At 41.1% G+C, this 19,388-nt stretch overlaps 1 protein-coding gene and 1 long non-coding RNA gene across 6 annotated transcripts in view; one reads left to right on the plus strand and one right to left on the minus strand.

The window, feature by feature from the left end:
• Positions 1–374: 374 nt before the first annotated feature.
• LOC125240721 (innexin shaking-B) overlaps positions 375–19,388 on the minus strand; it is a 145,674-nt gene continuing 126,660 nt past the window's right edge. For all 5 annotated transcript variants that reach the window (XM_048148753.1, XM_048148751.1, XM_048148750.1 and 2 more), the window contains 3 exons: positions 10,045–10,264; positions 2,845–2,968; positions 375–2,337 (listed from right to left, as the gene is read on the minus strand). In XM_048148753.1, the coding sequence (XP_048004710.1) occupies positions 1,932–2,337; positions 2,845–2,968; positions 10,045–10,261 (747 nt within the window). In that variant the 5' untranslated portion in view covers positions 10,262–10,264 and the 3' untranslated portion in view covers positions 375–1,931. The remainder of the gene's footprint in view (positions 2,338–2,844; positions 2,969–10,044; positions 10,265–19,388) is intronic.
• Positions 9,931–10,267, plus strand: LOC125240723. The gene is made up of 2 exons (XR_007178662.1): positions 9,931–10,003; positions 10,127–10,267. It is a non-coding gene; the product is annotated as an uncharacterized LOC125240723 (long non-coding RNA).

The raw sequence follows: 19,388 nt of genomic DNA on the forward strand, positions 1-19,388 counted from the left end.
TTCGATTGATCCAGCGTAAATGTGTGTTAAAGTTTTATAATTGATTGAACTATGCTAAGTTAATATATTTGAACAGTTACTAATGAACAGATACCCGGTAAACCCTATATTATACCTAAGCCCAACTAATTATCTAAGTATGGTTTAAAGGGCATTCTTTTAGTATCGCTTACGAACACTTCGCTTGTAATTTGACACAATGTTAGGAAGCAGATTTAGTGCGCCATTTTTTAGGAGCTAAACCATGACATATCCTAAATGACGGTCGATCTTAGACGGTTAAGAACGCAAAAAAAATATATTGGGGGACACCTTACATAGATCAACCTAGCCCCAAACTAAGCAAAGCTTGTACTATGGGTGCTAGGCGACGATATACAATATATACATACTTATATAGATAAATACATATTTAAATACATAGAAAACATCCATGACTAAGGAACAAATATCTGTGCTCATCACACAAATAAATGCCCTTACCGGGATTCGAATCCGAATGACTACTGATGTAATATAAACTTAATAGTTTCGGTAGGTATCTTCACAAGGCCGAAGGCTAATCTGCACAGAATAGGAGCCCCGCGGAAGCGGAGCTCCGTCGATGTCTCATTAAAGTTAACAGAAAACGGAAATATATTGTAGGCATTTTGCGTTTCAGACCGTTTGAGATGTAGACTTAATAGCGATAAAGTATACTTGAAGTATAAGTTATTTTGCGTTTTAAACCGTCTGAGATCGACCGCTAAATAATAGTATTTACTTAGTATTCAAGTTCCATTCGTAAGCGTTTTCCAGATTTCTCCATAAATGGATTATTTAAATAGTCTAATCACTAATATTTCAAAAAGTCCAAAGCAGCACCATAAACTGTATTTTTTTTGTCTTTTGCTCCGTTTTCGTCCAGGACGTAAAATCTAACGTTTTTACAGCGAGACAAAATCCTTTCAACCAACGAATTGAAGACTTTGGGGTGAACTAAGAACCGAATTATTTTCCTAACTATACATTTTTAATTATTTACTGATTTATTTGTAAGCGTGCACATATTAAGCGCACACTCACTCACTCTTCTTCTTAAAGTACTTTATTCAGAAACCTGATAACGATCAGTTGTTACTTTAAACGATTCAGTTTAGTTCCCCCCAAAGTCATACCCAATAACAAATAACAATTTTACTCTAATTTAGAATCGATATACTCGTACACATTCGGCTTTGCCACACAACAGAGGAACCCGTGGCATGCCAAGCACATGCATCGGACTTTGCCTCGTTGCAAAATAATTCACTTTAATAATCCGAACTACTTATAAACTACATATTGGATCCTTCAAACGGCTTTCCATTGGTCTGTAAAGAAGCTTGAAAAGTGCTTAAGAGTAGCTACAATACAAAAAAGCTTAGTTAAAGGTCCCTTTACTAAAACACAGCTAACTTTATTTACACTTCTACATGTAAGAGATGGCTTTGGCCAAAATTTTTAAATTAAGTAGCTGCCTTTTAGTAACGAATGATGACAATGCCATGGTCCATGCGGGGAGAGCCGCGAGGGCTACTCATGAAAGTTGATTTAGAACCTGAGAAACTAGATGTTCATGACAGGACTAAAGCGCTCAACGTTTCCAACCCGGACTCAAAACTACATTAAACGAGCCGCCACGAACTGACACTTCCCGCGTCTCTCACACACGTATACAACTGTCCTTGTCACTCCGGCGGCGTCGAGGATCCAGGGGATCCATTAAATCATATTGTCGGTTCACTACTAAGTACGTCAGCGATTCGAAGACGGTAAGCTATAGGGTCCTAGTCTACACTATTAGGCCAGTACCGTGAGATCACTTTCACTTCAAAGTCTTACACAGGGGGCTCCATGTCCCTCTGCAGCGACGTTAGTCAGGTGTGGAAGACCCACCCTGGTATCGGCGGTCACGCGTCGGGGACTCCGTGGATGTGGTGCTGATAGTTGTGGTTCAGCTTGTTAGCGAACTCGTGCATGATGTCCCTGAAGATGACCGAGTCTAGATTCTCTCCTAAGATGTAGAGGAGATACCAGTCGCCCATCTTGGAGCGCCGGACGATGGTGTCGACGTTGTCGCGGCGGACGAGGCGGAAGCGCATGCGCATCATGTAGACGCGCATGCGCGGAGAGAAGATGATGACGAGGCGGTAGAGGAGGGTGATGAAGGTGAGCAGGCCGAGGATGACGAACCAGAACCAGAGGAAGACGTAGATCTTCTCGTTGACGACGTTGAGCGGCAGGATGCAGAGCGCGTCGTGACGCTCCACCTCGCCCGAGGAGCCGAACTTGTTGAACAGCGTGCACTTTACCATCCTGGAAATAAAGACACGTTTTTAGTGTTGGTCAAAGACATATCGTCACTACTTTGAAAAAATCTCGTATCTCACGCTGCTCCTCAAAGTTAAAACGCAGTAAGGCTATATGCATTCCATACATACTTACTACAATTTTCTTTTCATTGACAGACGAAGATACAAGTTTTTTTAAAAGTAGTGACGATATGTAACTCCGTATAGACAGCTTAAGTCTAAGAAAAAAACGTACCTCAAAACCATACAGAAAAAGGTACGGTGAACTAGATGCCGATACACCTTTGGGAGACGCTCAGCTAGATGGCGCTAATATTAATATTTGACATTTTAACACATACCAAGCTAAGAATATGGGCCAAATTGTCAAAACTGATGTTCAAAAGTTTCAAGCCTGTGTCAAGAGATGGCAGTCTATGCACTGTGATTACATATTTTACTTCGACAGTAACTCTCTATAATACTCGATCCTCTTTGTTATAGGCTGCTAATAAAAGAAACACTTTGTTACCTCGGGAACACATAGATCATGGGGTCCACGCGGTCCTCCTGATCGGACTCCATGTATTCGATGACGTTGAGGCCGAAGGCCATGAACTCGCCATCGAAGAAGCGGTTCATCAGGAACATTTGCCCTGAAACAAGAGGCGCTTTGGTTAAACATTAATAACTATAACTAAAATAGTTACCATGTAACAAACAAAAAGCGATCAAGCCCACTAGTGGCCGGCTTATCATTAACTAGCTTTTGCCTGCGGCTTCGCTCGCATTAAATTAGCGAAAATTGCGGATCTCCATACAAACGTCCATGTTCATGATACTTCCATATTTACAAAATGAAATTGTCTGACAAATATTAAGGGCGTTCCCTGCGCCAATGACCTTCGATTTGACCTTAGTTTCTAAAGACTTAACAGCATCGTCTTTAAACAAAATTAAAATTTTGAAAAACCCCCGACTGCGACATAGTGGACCGATTTTCATGAAACATGGCTAAGAACACTCCCGACTAACTCAGCTTTCAGACAAAAAAAACTAAATCAAAATCGGTTCATCCGTTCGGGAGCTACGATGCCACAGACAGACACACACACAGACAGACAGACAAACAGACAGACAGACAGACAGACACGTCAAACTTATAACACCACTTCGTTTTTGCGTCGGGGGTTAAAAATAGTATTATCTCATAATTCCTTCACAGCTCATTGTTTCTGTAATATTTGACATCAAAGTTGGACAATTGTAGGGTCAACAACTGTTTTTTGGTCATACATTTTGTACTTTATAATTATAATTTCTCTTGAATTTGTAGAAAAGTCAAAGGTAAATCCAAACACGTCGAGTTCATGTATGTAACACCCTTCACTAAAATCAAATTAAAAAAAAAATGTTTTTTTAGACAATGCTTAAAAAAGATCATATTTTTTTTGACGTGAAACGTTAGGTGAACGTCTTTAAAAACCCGTAGTAGAGTGACCGGACCGAAAACCAGGTGTAACGAAAAGTGTTATGGCGCGGCGGCTTATATCTCTGTAACTATAATACCCATATAAATAATTTTAATATGAGTGTGTAGAGTAAAGTAGCCATTACTCGGACATATATAATTTGCTGATACAGATGGCGCCACTTTTGCGGTATAAGCGTTCCATTCGGGCCAAAAATGACGTTTTTTGTATTGTTTGTTTAGCAAGTACTCACAAAAATTGTATTGTGCTGTATCATAAAATGGTATTGTTAGATAGATCTCGTGCTAAATTATCTAAATATTATAAAAGACGAACATATTTATTTATGACCAGCTGGAAAAATTCAATAATGTGGCATTTTTTACAAAAATTTGGTGCTTGTTCCTATTTGAGGACATCGTATGTAAAAATTAAAGCATAAAACTGTCAAAACTTACTTAAAACACTAAGATTAACTAGTAAGGATTAAAATAAATATACATTATCCATAGTAAAACTTATTGATCTTATCAAATAATGCATTAGAAACTATGGCGGCGGCAACGGCTGGCAATGTACTGAAACTTGTTGGCAATCGTGACTCTTTCGATTCGTTTGAGGCAATCATATGCTAAAATTAAAGCATAAAACCGTCAAAAATGACTAAAAATACTAAGAATAACTAATAAGGATTACAATAAATATACATTTTCTATAGTAAAACATATTCATCTCCTCAAATATGCATTAGAATGTATATGGCGCCGCCGTCGCATAAATAACATACCGAAGCAACCTTGTCTCTTCCGATTCGTTTAAGGCCATCGTATGCAAAAATTTAACCATATAACCGTAAAAAGGTACTAAAAATACTAAGACTAACTAATAAGGATTAGAATAAATATACATTTTCTATAGTAAAACATATTCATCTCCTCAAATGCATTAGAATGAATGTTCCCTCCTGAATGTTACCTCCGGCCCGCCGCTTCGCTTTTTAGACACTTTTATTATTGCTCTGTGTGGGAGCACTATCTGTCCGCAGCTCGGCCTGCGGCCTCGCGTACTTGGAAGCACCTCGGGGGACCCTCCGGGCCTTCGGCCCTACCCGGAGCTCGGCCTTCGGCCTTCGCTGGGTTTCCAAGCTCAGCGTTTTAGACACTTTTATTATTGCTCTGTGTGGGAGCACTATCTGTCCGCAGCTCGGCCTGCGGACTCGCGTACGTGGGAGCACCTCGGGGACGCTCCGGGCCTTCGGCCCTACGCGGAGCTCGGCCTTCGGCCTTCGGCCTTCGCTGGGTTTCGAAGCTCAGCGTTGGGCCTCTGGCCCGCCGCTTCGCTTTTTAGACACTTTTATTATTGCTCTGTGTGGGAGCACTATCTGTCCGCAGCTCGGCCTGCGGCCTCGCGTACTTGGGACCGCCACGGGGACGCTCCGGGCCTTCGGCCCTACGCGGAGCTCGGCCTTCGGCCTTCGCTGGGTTTCGAAGCTCAGCGTTGGGCCTCCGGCCCGCCGCTTCGCTTTTTAGACACTTTTATTATTGCTCTGTGTGGGAGCACTATCTGTCCGCAGCTCGGCCTGCGGCCTCGCGTACTTGTGAGCGCCACGGGGATGCTCCGGGCCTTCGGCCTTACGCGGAGCTCGGCCTTCGGCCTTCGCTGGGTTTCCAAGCTCAGCGTTGGGCCTCCGGCCCGCCGCTTCGCTTTTTAGACACTTTTATTATTGCTCTGTGTGGGAGCACTATCTGTCCGCAGCTCGGCCTGCGGCCTCGCGTACTTGTGAGCGCCACGGGGACGCTCCGGGCCTTCGGCCCTACGCGGAGCTCGGCCTTCGGCCTTCGCTGGGTTTCGAAGCTCAGCGTTGGGCCTCCGGCCCGCCGCTTCGCTTTTTAGTCACTTATTATTGTTATACCTGGGAGCACTGTCTGTCCGCAGCTCGGCCTGCGGCCTTCGCTAGTTAGTTACGTCCCCTCCTCAGTAGCGGTGGTCCACACAACGTTTCACGTTATCCATCGCGGCTGTGTCCCTGACGCAGCCTACCTTAATTTTTTAATATGGCTCTTAGGAACGAATAGAGATAAAAGACTAAATAATCCATGGTCGTTGGTCGTATAATTCTATCTGTAGTGCAAATTTTATTAGTTTTAATTCAACTCAAAACTTCTCAAAAATCGATGATAACTGTGGAGCCCCTTAAATTAAGTACTTTTGATTGTTATTTTTCGCAGACCAACAAGCGTTGTACTCGTATCTAAGTACTCGCAAAAACGAAGAAGCGTACTGAATGATTCTATCAGATAATGAATTCTTTAGATTAAGACGATACAGGAGCGAAAATGCTAAAATGGAAAGGGGGGCTCCTTTCAATTTGGGAATTTTAGGTACTTAAATATAGATTACTAGTGTTATTAACTACATTTATCGAAAAAATTGTCCATAAAGAACAACTCAGTTAAAAGATATTGCGAAAAAATCTTTATAAAAAATCGAGGTTCCGCTCTCGACTGTTTCCTCCTTCAAAACTTAATCAATCGGAACGAAATTTGAGAATATGAATAACAATGAAATAGTCTGTGTCGGACCGTTTAGTTTTTTTGGCTAATTGTTGCCAATCTTCAGTATCACACCTTTTTTTGCGCCATAATGAAAAAGGCCGTTTTTGGAAATTTTTCGTTGACTCTAGCGTCTTTAAAAATAAAAATATCAAAAAAATTAAAACGGTCCAACATACATAAAAATAATACTAATCTGTGTTGAAAAAATCATTGCTCTATCTTCAAAAACCGGCCAAGAGCGTGTCGGGCCACGCTCAGTGTAGGGTTCCGTAGTTTTCCGTATTAAGTACGTAAGTAAGTTCAAAATAATTTTCCTAGAAAGTCTTTATAAAGTTCTACTTTTGTGATTTTTTTCATATTTTTTAAACATGTGGTTCAAAAGTTAGAGGGGGGGGACGCACTTTTTTTTCCTTTAGGAGCGATTATTTCCGAAAATATTAATATTATCAAAAAATGATCTTAGTAAACCCTTATTCATTTTTAAATACCTATCCAACAATGTATCACACGTTGGGGTTGGAATGAAAAAAAATATCAGCCCCCACTTTACATGTAGGAGGGGGGGGGGGGTAGCCTAATAAAACATTTTTTTCAATTTTTTATTTTTGCACTTTGTAGGCGTGATTGATATACATATTGGTACCAAATTTCAGCTTTCTAGTGCTAACGGTTACTGAGATTATCCGCGGACGGACGGATGGCGAAACTATAAGGGTTATAGTTGACTACGGAACCCTAAAAACCAGGAAGGAAATAGTCGAGAGGGTTTGTATGGAGAATTGACCCCTACCGTATCGTCTTAATCTGATTGAGACTGTGTAAGTGTAAGGTAAGGCCTCCCAACAAATCGTCACTAGCTACTTTGAAAAAATCTCGTATCTCACGCTGTTCCTCAAAGTTAAAACGCAGTAAGTGTATATGCAATCCATACATACTTACTACAATTTTCTTTTCATTGACAGACGAAGATACAAGTTTTTTTAAAAGTAGTGACGAAATACAACAATCGCGTGCACCGAAAAGTGCACCAAACTATATTTGCCAGATTGTCGATTCCGGTAAAAGGCCGCATTCGACTTGTCAACAGAGCAGTGCTGACACGGACCCGGCTGATTGGTATTCGTGTCGGCGGCGTGTTTCCAATAACAAACACAGCGGATACGCTGAGGAGGCGCGCTGAGGCGGGCCAAGGAACGAGCGGATTTCATTATATTTGGCAGACTTTTTTTATTGGAAATATTATTTTTATTGTTTTTTGGGATTTTCTTAACATTCTTTCCAACTAAGCTAAGTACTTAATAGTAATCCAAAAACTTCTTTTGCAAGATAGTACGTACTTATTTCAGGTTTCTTGTTAAAGTTAGACAAATTTTCGCCATATTTTTATATTAGCTATAGCGTAAATTATTAGTACCAGATACTAGGAATCAATGGTGTCTCGTCTGCCAAAAAAATCATATTAGAACAGTTTACAACTTATTGATTTAAACTAACACGATCTTCACTCATATTATTAAATTAAAACGGGACTTAATCGCGTAAAAACTTACTTTTATATTTAACCCGACGTTTCGGACATGACATTATGTCCGTGGTCCGTGTCAACTTATATTACAAACAAGGAATTGAAAACAGAGTACTGATTCATACTATTGTAATATTAGCTAAAAATTGATGAGCATTAAACTCTTCGTTTGTCGCGACATCTATTGACAAGTAGCAGTACGGATAATTTACGCTATTTGACGCGTGATTGACGCGTGATTGTCGATAGATGTCACTACTAAAAACCCGCATTAACTCATGTAGGGAGTTACAACTCTTCCTTAACTTAAATATTCTTCTATGTTTTAAAAACAAACGTACTCGTTTACTACATAGTGAATAAGCTAAAGAAACTTGTCATAATAAGAAATGTCACGTACGAGTAAAAAATCGACGAATCCAAGAATCGAAGGCGTATTCAAATAGGCACACGACTAGGTAATACGACTTATCGTTCCCCGCTTACACTTAGCCCACACGCCATTAAATCTCTGCATTTTTTCCAAGTTTCGTGGCCTGCCGCGCGCGCCGCCAGATGGCGCGCGCCCCGGCTTGTAAATCAAACGTATTGAATTAAAACTATAACGACGGGGAAGTGACCTGCGTTCGAGGCTGCTGATGTGGCAAACTTTCAAACTGTTTTTAGATAACAGAGACAAATAGAGACCTACGGGCAAATTGGCCAAGGGCAAATATGGAATTTTAAGATATGGAAGACATTCGTTTTACTGAAATAGATGTCATCATCATCCTCCTTGCGTTATCCCGGAATTTGCCACGGCTCATGGGAGCCTGGGGTCCGCTTTGACAAATAATCCCAAGATTTAGCAGGATCTAGTCTTACGAAAGCGACTGCCATCTGACCTCCCTACCCGAAGGGTACGTAACTAGGCCTCAATGGAATTAGTCCGGTTTCCCCGGAGGTCGCGGGTTCCAACCCCGGTGGGTTCTTCGGAATTTACCTATGTGCGAAATGTCAGTTGATATTTGCCAGTCGCTTTTCGGTGAAGGAAAACATCGTGAGGAAACCGGACTTAATCTCAATTAGGCCTATAGTTACCCTTAGGGTTGACAGTCGCTTTGTCAGAAAAATATACAAAAATATCCTATAGTTTTTTGACAGGATATCTACATATTGACTAAGATTCTAGGAGTAAGTGATGACAAACACTACCTATAACATTGACAAGAGCCAGCCCCTCGCACAGGTAGTACCGGTAGGCCCATCAGTTGTGGTACCGCAGGTTCTCCCACAGATAATGAGGTAGTCTGTAGTCAACTAGTCAGTAACACCTACCTATAACATTGACAAGAGCGAGCCCCTCGCACAGGTAGTACCGATAGGCCCACCAGTTGTGGTACCGCAGGTTCTCCCACAGATAATGAGGTAGTCTGTAGTCAACTAGTCAGTAACACCTACCTATAACATTGACAAGAGCGAGCCCCTCGCACAGGTAGTACCGGTAGGCCCACCAGTTGTGGTACCGCAGGTTCTCCCACAGGTAATGAGGTAGTCTGTAGTCAACTAGTCAGTAACACCTACATATAACATTGACAAGAGCGAGCCCCTCGCACAGGTAGTACCGGTAGGCCCACCAGTTGTGGTACCGCAGGTTCTCCCACAGGTAATGAGGTAGTCTGTAGTCAACTAGTCAGTAAACACCTACCTATAACATTGACAAGAGCGAGCCCCTCGCAGAGGTAGTACCGGTAGGCCCACCAGTTGTGGTACCGCAGGTTCTCCCACAGGTAATGAGGTAGTCTGTAGTCAACTAGTCAGTAACACCTACCTATAACATTGACAAGAGCGAGCCCCTCGCACAGGTAGTACCGGTAGGCCCACCAGTTGTGGTACCGCAGGTTCTCCCACAGGTAATGAGGTAGTCTGTAGTCAACTAGTCAGTAACACCTACATATAACATTGACAAGAGCGAGCCCCTCGCACAGGTAGTACCGGTAGGCCCACCAGTTGTGGTACCGCAGGTTCTCCCACAGGTAATGAGGTAGTCTGTAGTCAACTAGTCAGTAAACACCTACCTATAACATTGACAAGAGCGAGCCCCTCGCACAGGTAGTACCGGTAGGCCCACCAGTTGTGGTACCGCAGGTTCTCCCACAGGTAATGAGGTAGTCTGTAGTCAACTAGTCAGTAACACCTACCTATAACATTGACAAGAGCGAGCCCCTCGCACAGGTAGTACCGGTAGGCCCACCAGTTGTGGTACCGCAGGTTCTCCCACAGGTAATCGAGGATGAGCTTCTTCTTGGTCTTCTTTTCGATCTCGGTGCAGACGCCGACGTCGAGATCCATCATGAGAGCCCGGATCTTGCCTCCCTCCCAGGACTTCCACAGCCAGCGCGGGGCGTAGAACAGCATGGCCTGCGGGCAAAGGCTCCTTTTAGAGCAGGATTTTCAAACTGTGGGGCGCCCCCTTGGGGGCGAAGCAAGGGGCGGCGTGTACTTCAGTTTTGACGACAGGACTGGGAAAAAGTTTGGAATCCGCTGTTTTAGAGCGATTTTTTTGGCATAATTTTTATTTGGAATGATATATTTAGTCAATAGGCAACTTCACTGTACTTAAAAGAGCACGAAATAAAGCACCACATAAGAAAAACAGGGACAGAAGTTATTTTTAACCCCCGACGCAAAAACGACGGGGTGTTATAAGTTTGATGTGTCTGTCTGTCTGTTTGTCTGTCTATCTGTCTGTCTGCGTGTGTCTGTCTGTGGCATCGTAGCTCCCGAACGGATGAACCGATTTCGATTTAGTTTTTTTGGTTTAAAAGCTGAGTAACACTCCCGACTAGAGTGTTCTTAGCCACGTTTCATGAAAATCGGTCCACTACGTCACGGTCGGGGGTTTTTCCAAAATTTTAAATTTGTGGTTAGGCTATTAAACTAACGTCTTTTTTTAGTGACAAGATTAGTTTGACCCTATAAATGCCCAACATCACTTTGCGAGTATGAGGAGCTTCGATGAAGCCAGCACACAATTATCTTTATCGGCGTTCACCGATCACACCTACTCTAGACGGATTCATCTCGCATAAGGTCCATCGCACACTTGCGTTTACTTAGCTTGGCAAAAAAGATTTTTTTTAAATCTTAGTGACTCAACTTTAGCGACCGGTTACCAGTATATACCAGTCAATCTACCTCTTCAACAAGCTACCAACAGAGTTCTAACAGATACTCAACAGCAACGTTTTTAAAGCTAGGCTCAAAATATTATTCTGTAACTAATTTTGTAGATGATGATAATACTCAAATGATTAGACATTAGTAACAGACTTTTTTTTTATTATTACTATTGAATTATATTGTGTACAATTGTGTCGCTTAACTTCAAAATTGGGTAAATCCATTCTGCTATAAGGTTGAATATCTTTCATATGATATTGTATTTTTTATATATTCAACCTTAAAGCGGAATGGATTTACCCAGGTTTGAAGTTAAACGACACAATTTTACTGTTGACAGTGACTTTTATATTTTAATTTTAATGCATGTTATTTTTAAATGTATAAATAATTTATTTATTTATTTATTTATTTAATCAAAAAAGTAACACAGCATTACAGTTTACACTAAGGCACTGTGAAACTACAAAATACAAAACAAGACATAAACGATAAATATTACAAAAAAGAATACAAATTAAACATTAGGTTTGGGCGACGACGTAACAGCGTGGCTCCGTTGCGTCGTCTGACTCGGTGTAGGATTCGGCAGGTTGCCCCAGAACCGCCGAAATACCACACCCTTCGGCCAGAAGTCTGCGCACGCGATGGTGTCCTGCAGCGTAATTCAAACACAATGTAAATTGTTAATGAATGAATAAATGAAATGAAATAAAATGGTTTGGCCTAGTCGGTAGTGACCTTGCCTGCTACGCCACGGTCCCGGGTTCCAATCCCGGTAAGGGCATTTATTTGTGTGATGAGCACAGATATTTGTTCCTGAGTCATGGATGTTTAGCTACGGCTAAATGCGCAAACGCTTAAGACGATACGGTAGGGGTCAATTCTCCATACACATGCTCTTGACTATTTCCTCCCTGGTTTTTGAAGATAGAGCAATGATTTTTTCAACACAGATTGTTATTATTTTTATCTGTGTCGGACCGTTTTGATTCTTTTGATATTCTGCTTTTTAAAGACTCTAGAGCCAATCAAAAATTTCCAAAAACGGCCTTTTTCATTGTGGCGCAAAAAAAGGTGTGATACTCAAGATTGGTAACAATTAACCAAAAAAGCTAAACGGTCCGACATAGGTTATTTCATTGTTATTCAGATTCTCAAATCTCATTCCGATTGATTAAGTTTTGAAGGAGGAAAGAGTCGAGAGCGGAACCTCGATTTTAAAGATTTTTTTGAAATATCTTTTGACTGAGTTGTGCTTAATGCACAATTTTTTCGATAAATCTAGTTAATAACACTTGTATAATTAACTAAAATTCCCAAGTTTAAAGGGGGGCTCCTTACCATTTTAGCATTTTCGCTACCTATTTCGTATCCTCTTAAGTACGATGATGTCGTGTTCGTTGCTATCTATTATATATTGGCGCGACAAAGCCAGACTGCGTTTCGATTGGCGTCTAGCGTAAACGATCGTCATTTCGGCTAGGCTGACCATCTTTGTATCCTAAGCTGTTATGAAACGGTTTAAACAACCAGTTAATACGAGTACGGTGGCCTCGTATTCATAATGAATGTAATCAATCGTGTTATCCCAGAAGCTGGTCGGCGAGTTTTGGCGTAGAATGGGGTCAGGAGCGTTGTTGTTTACAAACTCGGGTAACTCGGGTCAAGTTAACGTGTGTTGTGAAAGCTCGTGAGGTACAGCCACAGTATAATTAAGAGTACTATCGTACCTCACAGTCACCGCTTGGCAAGAACGCGACCAGTCGACCTGTCATATCTCACTCATACAAGCAAGGCACGCGTTCGCCTACACGAGAGACTGTGTGCGTAGGAACGCGCCTCTTTCATATATTTGATCGCTATTGTCCGAGGTGTGCCCAAACCTAAAGGTACATATAGGCTGACGACCCTCGATATGAAGATCTTAATGTATTGCAAAGGGATAAATATATTTAGTTTAATACCATTAGTGGTTTAATTTGGGATAAACAATACTTTCTGGCAGCCGTCCAATCATTGGCAAGTTCAATCGTCTTGAACTGGTAATGTCTTGCTCAATTTGCGTGTTGAAGGTTTTTTAGACTTATACTGAGTGTAAAAAGTATTTATTTATTGTAATAATAAGATTCGTTTTATTTGCCAAAAAAAGTCGCGCAACGTGCGGTTTCAGAGGAATTTCCTCCCACGAACGCTCCGGCTATGGAATGAGGTCCCTGCCGAGTAGAGTTTGCATTATCCGACGGGTTTTTAATATTCGAATAATTCGGATAATACAATTTTTATTATTCGAATATTCGAATAATCGGATAATTTCGGATAATTTATTAAATGGAACAAAATTAATGTTCCAGCCGGCGTATCATGCTTCCAATTTTATCACTTATCCACGTGGATAAAGCATCCGTCACACTTTGGCAAGCATCCGGCGTATCATGCTGCCAATTTTATCACTTATCCACGTGGATAAAGCATCCGTCACGCTTTAGCAAGTATGTCAGTGTGAGAGTGACAGATGTCTTATCCACGTGGATAAGTGATAAAATTGGCAGCATGATACGCCGGCATGTCAGTGTGAGAGTGACAGATGTCTTATCCACGTGGATAAGTGATAAAATTGGAAGCATGATACGCCGGCAGGTGCGTATAAGCGTGGAATTGATAACGGCTGAGATAGATGAGTACCATGATGCGAAATTTACCTACATATTTTATTTATTTTTTGCGTAAATCAGCAAACTGTAGAAATTAAAACACACCTAGCTCTCTATCTTTAGTTCTATGACTAGAATCTTGCAATCAGATAGTGAGCTGTTGATATGCCGAGGTATTCCCGATGAACTACAGTATGGGGTTCTTCAAAAAAGGAGTGTACAAGTTTGTAATGGGTCGGCAACGCGCATGTGACACCCCTTGAGTTGCAGGCGTCCATAGGTTACGGTGACCGCTTTCCATTAGGCGGGCCGTATACCTGTTTGCCACCGACGTGGTATAAAAAAACAGAAGCATATAAAAATACAACTATAATATTATTATTTAGAATAAATTGCAGGCAACTATAAAACAACACTAAAACTAAAATTAAATAAAAACCTGAGTGAGTAATGGTTTTTTTTTTGTTTGAATATGATGAGCCCATAATCTGCAAACCTAATAAATTAATATCCGGATTCCTGAACGAATGTTGATCAGCTTAAAGAGCCACCCGGTATAACATTTCTTTCTTTCTTTTGGCCTCAAAAATTCGTGGGTAAAATCTTTCGGGTTTCTCATGTTAGGCCGTGTACCTATAATATACTATACCAATACTTATATACTTACAAATAAAAAAATCCATGACTCAGGAACAAATGTGCTTATCATACAAATAAATACCCTTACCGGGATTTAAACCCAGGACCGCCGCTTAGCAAGCAGGGTCACCCGCTAAGGCCAGATTTGTCTTAAAATATAAATGTAGTCTGCCGCGGCCCTAAGCCGAATGCAGTAGTTGCAGTCATCGATATCTTGCATCGCTGCATTTACGAGTGCATCCAGGTTAACGCGCCGCGAATACCGTCACACAACACAAATAACTCGAAAAGGTAACAAATAAGTACTTTGAACCAGTGGTTCTAATTAATAGGTATCCATAACTAACACTTACTACACCTGACTTAACTTAACTTAACTTAACTTGTATTACACCTGTTGGTAAACCTAAATAAATAATAATAATAATAATAATAAAGAGAAAGAGACAAAATGTAGCCTATGTCACTCTCCGTCCCTTCAACTATCTCCACTTAAAAAATCACGTCAATTCGTCGCTCCGTTTTGCCGTGAAACATGGACAAACAAACAAACACACACACTTTCCCATTTATATTATTAATAGTATGGATTGAAATATTTCGTTTGGTCGGGTATCATTTCAGGCACGTACGGTTAAACTACAATTTGTCCCCTTGTAAAACAAATAACAATTTCTCGTGTATTTCGGATCAAAATTAACTAGGTACCTACATATATTAATTTATTATTTGAATAGTTAATAGGGATAAAAAACTACGCATTCTACTCGGTCAAAAGTAGCTCATACCACACCTCGGACACTGGCGATCAAATTTATGAAAGAGGCGCGTTCCTAGCACACAGTCTAACCTTGTGTATTAATTAGGTGTACGCGTACCATGCTTGTATGAGTGAGATATGACAGGTCGACTGTTCGCGTTTTTGACAGGAGGTAACCGAGAGGGGGTGGGGGGTGGGTGGCTATTTCAGCGGGGAGCGGGAGTGGCCATACTGTATGACAGTGCTCTTTATTATACTGTGCTCTTACTAATGTCGTGGGCAGAACCTAAAAGTAGTCGTTCTCACAATTCCTCTGTGAAATTAGCGTCGAATGACGAATATCTTGAAATTTATATGTCGGGCATGCTTTGGCATGGATTGCTAAACTAAATGGGCGCAGCTAGTAGGTAATGAGTTATATGGTTAATATATTATACTCAAGGCGACTGGAGAAATATGGGCTGCAATTAGTGGATTTAAAATGGTAAAGGCACACCTCGGACGCTCATCCTCCTTGCGAGGCTGCTGATGTGGCAAACTTTTAAACTGTTTTTAGATAACAGAGACAAATAGAGACCTACGGGCAAGGCCAAGGGCAAATATGGAATCTTAAGATATGGAAGACATTCGTTTTACTGAAATAGGAGGTAGGGCATAGCGAATGATATTCCGCTTTGTGTGGTAGGGCACAGCACAGCGGATATCGTCTCGCTCGAATCTAGAGCAGAGCCCAACTGGGGTAGTACCTCCGCCTTACAGAAGATCGCAGCCAAATAGCACTAGACCTTACTCATAGTGTTGTGTTCCTGCCGGTGAGTAAGGCTGCCAGAGCTCAACGAGGGTGCGGTGCTGATGACGGGAGGACTTACGGAACTAACTTGTTCCGTATATTGTCCTTTAGAGCCGTCGGCAACCCGAACCCTCCTTGGAACTTGTACACTCCTTTTTGCTGTGTACTTAACACAGCAAAAGGGAGTGTACAAGTTTCTAATGGGGTGGCAACGCGCATGTGACACTATTTGCGTTGCATGCGTTCATAAGGTTACGGTGACCGCTTTCCATCAGGCGGACCGTATGCTTGTTTGCAACCGACGTAGGATAAAAAAAAATAGATGTCATCATCATCCTCCTTGCATTATCCCGGCATTTGCCACGGCTCATGGGAGCCTGGGGTCCGCTTTGACAACTAACCCCAAGATTTGGCGAAGGCACTAGTTTTACGAAAGCGACTGCCATCCGACCTTCCAACCCGAAGGGTAACTAGGCCTTATTGGGATTAGCCCGGTTTCCTCACGATGTTTTCCTTCACCGAAAAGCGACTGGCAAATATCAAATGACATTTCGCACATAAGTTCCGAAAAACGGTTCGGTAATATCTCAATTAAATGTAAATAATAAGATGGTAAATTTGTTTTTTATCATGCAGAAACGTCTGCGAGCGATATTACATATTTTTAAATTAAAGGAAAAATGGAAAAATTCACACCTCCGGCAGGACTCGAACCTGCGACCTTTGGCCTTGCCGGGGCTTTCTACCTTCTGAAATACTATTTTTTGTCAGTCTGTTTGGAAAATAATGATATCATCATAAACAATAGGCTACTTGACCCTTTTTAAAAGTCTGTCTTATATGATTAAATTGATTAAGTACTGTCCAATTAACCGAAATAAAATATTCACTATAAGTATTTATTAATTATGTACAACAATACCATGCACTATAAGTTTAGTATTATTTTAAGCATGTAACTTGACGCGCTCATAACGTGCAATAGCAATATACAATATTATTGCAATAATCTGCCGCCAGAGTTCAGCACCGTCACACATTGAACCATAGACTAACTTATTGTCTTACAAAGTTTGTTTGACAAGTTTGCACTATGACATTGATGCATCAAAGCCGTATGGGCTGCCGCGAAACAGGTTCGACTTCGACGTATTGCTTTACGTAGCGAAATGTACAAACGATTACAATAATATCGTAAGAGACAGAGCCAGAATGCGTTTCGATTAGCGATTGTCATTTCAGCCAGTGGCCTATTTCACAATAATGACAATTGTCGTCCGACAGTGACAGTTCGCTGTTCATTGCCTGTTCGACAAGGCAATATTATTCCTGCTGACCAACCTGTTACTTGTCAAGCCAGATATTGTCACAAAATTGTCAGTCTCAAGTGTCAAATGTCACTGTAGCGGCCCACAGGTCGGCTGTAATTCCTGTCAAACGTACAGTCAACCAATCTGAGTCCTAGGCCATTGTTGAACCCTTTCACAGTAAAAGGCAAACTGACTTCTATAGCAAATAAAGCACGTTGTCAATGGGCCATTTTTTTCAAAGTTCTCCACCCCACTTTTTTGTAACATGAGTATTTTTTACGCGATTCATACTCAGAATCGTGCGATTCGTGCGAATTTCCATACATTTTTCAAACCCATTCCGTTACCGCCATAAAAAATTATGAAAAAATGGTAGTAAAAACCTAGGGACACCTTTTTTCTCCTATTAGAATTGAAAGCGCTCGCGATTCTGAGTGGAAACCACATAAAAATTTACAAATAAAAAAAAGGGGGGGGGGCAACTTTAAAAAAATGGCCCCAAACCAATGCAACAGGGTTCTAGAGTGCACTAGGATTCTAATTGGTCGACTGTATACCTACGTGCAAATTTACAAGTGCGACAACGGACAATACTCTGAACATGGTTCGCGGTAGACCCCCAACGTGCAAAAGGTTTATTTTTGCGTAATATCCCCTATTGGTGGGACAATTTCGCTCGTGTTCACAGTTTCAGGCCAAAAGTGGGCCGAGGAACGCAAGCTCAGCGGCAACAGTATCTGTGCAGGCTGTGCGGCCGGGCGTGAAGATACGCGGAAGAATGCCTTCTAAGGAATATGTGCTTCTATTTTATAATACTTTACTATGAACGCTTAAAAATTCTTCAAGAAAACGTCATCATTTTTATACTAAGAATCGGTTGCACTAACACGTCTGTCACCAAATTTAGCGTTCACAATTTTATTTGTTTGGCAATAGGGATGACGACTAAATAACAAAAATGGCTTTCTGTTTAGTCCGTCAGATCGTCCAAAAATACCGAACACGTCATATTTTTCGCTTTTTCTAATTAATGAAAAAATACAAAGATATAGAGCATCAAAGTTCCGGCGTGGGGGCTTGTGACGTCACTTCTAAGTAAACATTGTACCTAGGCGTGACGTCACGCGAAACTTCAACGCACTGTACTGTCGTAACTTTTAGTTTACGGCAAAAAAGAAAAAATACGTGTCTAAAATTCTTTGATAATGTAACTGACGGACTAATTAATTTTTTTAATCGTCTCGCCTATTGTCATAGACTTGTGCTGTATAACGTTGATATGTCTGTCTGTGGTTGATGCAACTGGCCCTTATCATACTGACGACCGGTCTGGGCTAGTTTATAGTGACCCTGACGGGTCTCTAGGAATTTTTAAACATTATTCACTTTATTCCTTCAGTCTATATGCAGAACAATCATTAGGGCGTTAAAATATATGCCTTTATAATATTTCTGAATTTATTGATATACTTTACAATTTTATACACATCAACTTTATTACTTTTAGGGTTATGACGTGCAATATATGGGTTGTTAATGTTAGAACTATTAAGCGTTATTCGTAACAAAAATTATGACTAAGTGATGTTTATATTATGAGCACAAAACAACTTCTGACTAACGAAATTCTGAACAATAAGTTTATGGAAAAGGAAGGGATACCGTCTCTGCCTACTAGGCCGATGGTGTGGCCGTTGTGATGGGTTCGAATAACCGTATTTTTTTATTCTTGAGTCATAGATGTATTTAATTACATAATTGTGTTATACTTATTTTCTTCCTGATTAACATATTAAAATTTGGCCACACAAACCTATTTCACGCATAGCAAGTGCCCCACAACATCGCGCCAAAAATACGTCAATGCCTACACACACATAATACATGAGCACTAGTAGGATTAGAGCGCGTCCCCCGGGTGCGGCGGAATTGGGGCCCACAATGCCGCTTATCTGATTGACTGTGAATTATACGGCCTGAGTGAGATTCCAGCCCTATGGCCTGTGTAAAGCTAGTGGAAAACTAGTGCTTTTAACCAAATATGATTTATATAGGTCTAGCTTTTGCCCGCGAAGAGACAAAAAGTAGCCTATGTCACTTTTCATCCCTTCAACTACCTCCACTTAAAAAATCACGACAATTCGTCGCTCAGTTTTGCCGTGAAAGATGGACAAACAGACACACACACTTTCCCATTTATAATATTAGT

The sequence above is a fragment of the Leguminivora glycinivorella genome, chromosome Z (genome assembly GCF_023078275.1).
Source record: "Leguminivora glycinivorella isolate SPB_JAAS2020 chromosome Z, LegGlyc_1.1, whole genome shotgun sequence".
NCBI lineage: Eukaryota > Metazoa > Arthropoda > Insecta > Lepidoptera > Tortricidae > Leguminivora > Leguminivora glycinivorella.